The sequence below is a fragment of the Cibotium barometz genome, chromosome 11 (assembly GCF_041138505.1).
Source record: "Cibotium barometz isolate CiBa-2024 chromosome 11, ASM4113850v1, whole genome shotgun sequence".
In the NCBI taxonomy this organism is placed as follows: domain Eukaryota; kingdom Viridiplantae; phylum Streptophyta; class Polypodiopsida; order Cyatheales; family Cibotiaceae; genus Cibotium; species Cibotium barometz.
The window spans coordinates 18,695,569-18,697,531 of record NC_141056.1 but is presented as its reverse complement, the minus strand read 5'-3'; the positions used below and the strand labels follow the sequence as shown (position 1 = coordinate 18,697,531).

At 45.2% G+C, this 1,963-nt stretch overlaps 1 protein-coding gene across 1 annotated transcript; it reads left to right on the top strand.

Annotated features, from left to right (window-relative positions):
• The first annotated feature begins 1,137 nt into the window (after positions 1-1,137).
• Positions 1,138-1,680, top strand: LOC147633862 (uncharacterized). Its single transcript, XM_086805595.1, has one exon. The coding sequence runs from the start codon at positions 1,138-1,140 to the stop codon at positions 1,678-1,680; it is 543 nt and encodes a 180-aa protein (XP_086661721.1).
• The last annotated feature ends 283 nt before the right edge of the window (positions 1,681-1,963 follow it).

Here is a 1,963-nt window from a genome sequence, read left to right as displayed (position 1 = left end):
GCGAAGCCACGCCACACGAATTCATAACAGCGCAATACCGAATTCGAAACGGCCTGCGCGTTGCCAACCTATAAGAGAAGAAACGAATACGAGAGGCACCGAGGATTTTTATTTATTTATTTTTTTTTAAAAAAAAAAGAAAAAAGGAAAAAAATCTTGCTACCTTGCATAACGACTTCTCTCTCTCTCTCTCTCTCTCTCTCTCTCTCTCTCTAAACTTGCCTTGTGCAGTGCATAAGGCAAGTCTAGAATTTGAAGCCTTATTTGAGCTCTCATACCTATAGCTATGAGGCATTGAAGCTACAGTATGTCCACATTTTCTATCTTGCAATCTCTCTCCCTCTCTACTAACTCACTCTACTCTTTAGAGTTTAGAGTCTAGACTCTCTCTTTCTCTCTCTCAAATTTCCATTCTCTCTCTCTCATAATGCCTCCCAAAGGTACCAAAAGAGCTAAGAAGGCGAACTCTTGGTCATGGTGGGATGAAGTGGATGTCCTTGAACAGGCTGTTGGAGGGGGAGCTAGGAGATGGAAATGTCGCTATTGCAACATTATCAAATTTGTGGGAGCCAACCAGTTATGAGGACATCTTCTTCATGAAGTTGGCCAAAGAAATACAGCCTTGTGGAGCCATCCCTACCGAGAAAAAAAGGGAGCTTGAAGCCAAGCATAATGCTGTGCTTTTTCATGCTCCCCCTCCAAGGTCTATGGCTGTACATCCTTCACTCTTTACAGCTCCTTCCAATCCCTCTCAACCCATGAACATCTCTGCATTGATTGGCTCTTCTGTGCATCAACCACCCCCAAGAGGCACCCAACGCACTCTTGCTACCTCTTGGGATCCACCCAAAAGAGAAGAAATGGATGCGGTTGTTTTGCAAGGTTTTTTTACCATGACCATATTGTATTCAATGTAGCAAGGTCTCCCTACTTCCAGGAAATGGTTCGCCTCATTGTTGAGTTTGGGCCTACCTATACTCTCCCCTCCTCGGAGCGGCTTAGGACCACCCTTCTGCTAAAGGAGAAAGAGCCATTGATCTTGCCATGCAAAATGTCAAAGAAGGTTGGTAAAAGAATGGTGTCTCTGTCATCAGTGATGGATGGAGCGATAGCCGTTCTCGTTCCATCCATGGCATTATGGCCTACTCTCGGGACAATGCGTTCTTTTTGTCTTCCCATGATGTCTCTTCACCATGCAAATCTTCAAATGTCATTGTGGAGGAGTGGGCAGAAGCAATCGAGCAAGTTGGTGTTGCGGACGTCATCCAAGTCATCGGCAATGGAGAGAACTCAAATCGAGTAGCAGGTGAAAAGCTTTTGACAAGGTACCCGCACATCACATTCACTCCATGCGTTGCACATGGATTGAATAATCTCTTGAAGAACATTGACATCCTTCCTTGGATTGCTCCGTGCATAGCACAGTGTAAAGAGATTGTTAGCTTCATTACGCAGCACCAACTCATTCTATCCGAGTTCAGGAGAAGGTCTCCAAACAAGGACTTGCTCAAATATTATGAAACCCGCTTTGCCTACAATTTTCTCATGCTGGAGAGGTTGACCAAGGTGCAAAATGTTCTCAAGCAGATGGTGGCGAGCGATGAGTGGAACAATTGGCCAACTTCTCGCACAGCACAGGGAACAGCATGCTACAGCCATATCATGGATGACAGCTCATGAGGTGAAGTGAAGCATGTTGTCGACATCACCAAGCCTATCATCCACATGCTCTGAATTGTGGATAGTAGAAAGCCATGCATTGGTAAGGTGTACGAAGGCATCGACAAGATGGTGGAGTGCATCAAGGAGCTAGATGTAGATGAACACAAGCGAGCTATGTCAGGATAGGTGGGATGAATACCATTCAAATATGCATTCGGGTGCATTTGTGCTAGATCCGGAGTTCGAGGGCAAGAGAGGGATAATGAAGTCTTTGAAGGTTGAGATCTTACTGGTTCCAGAT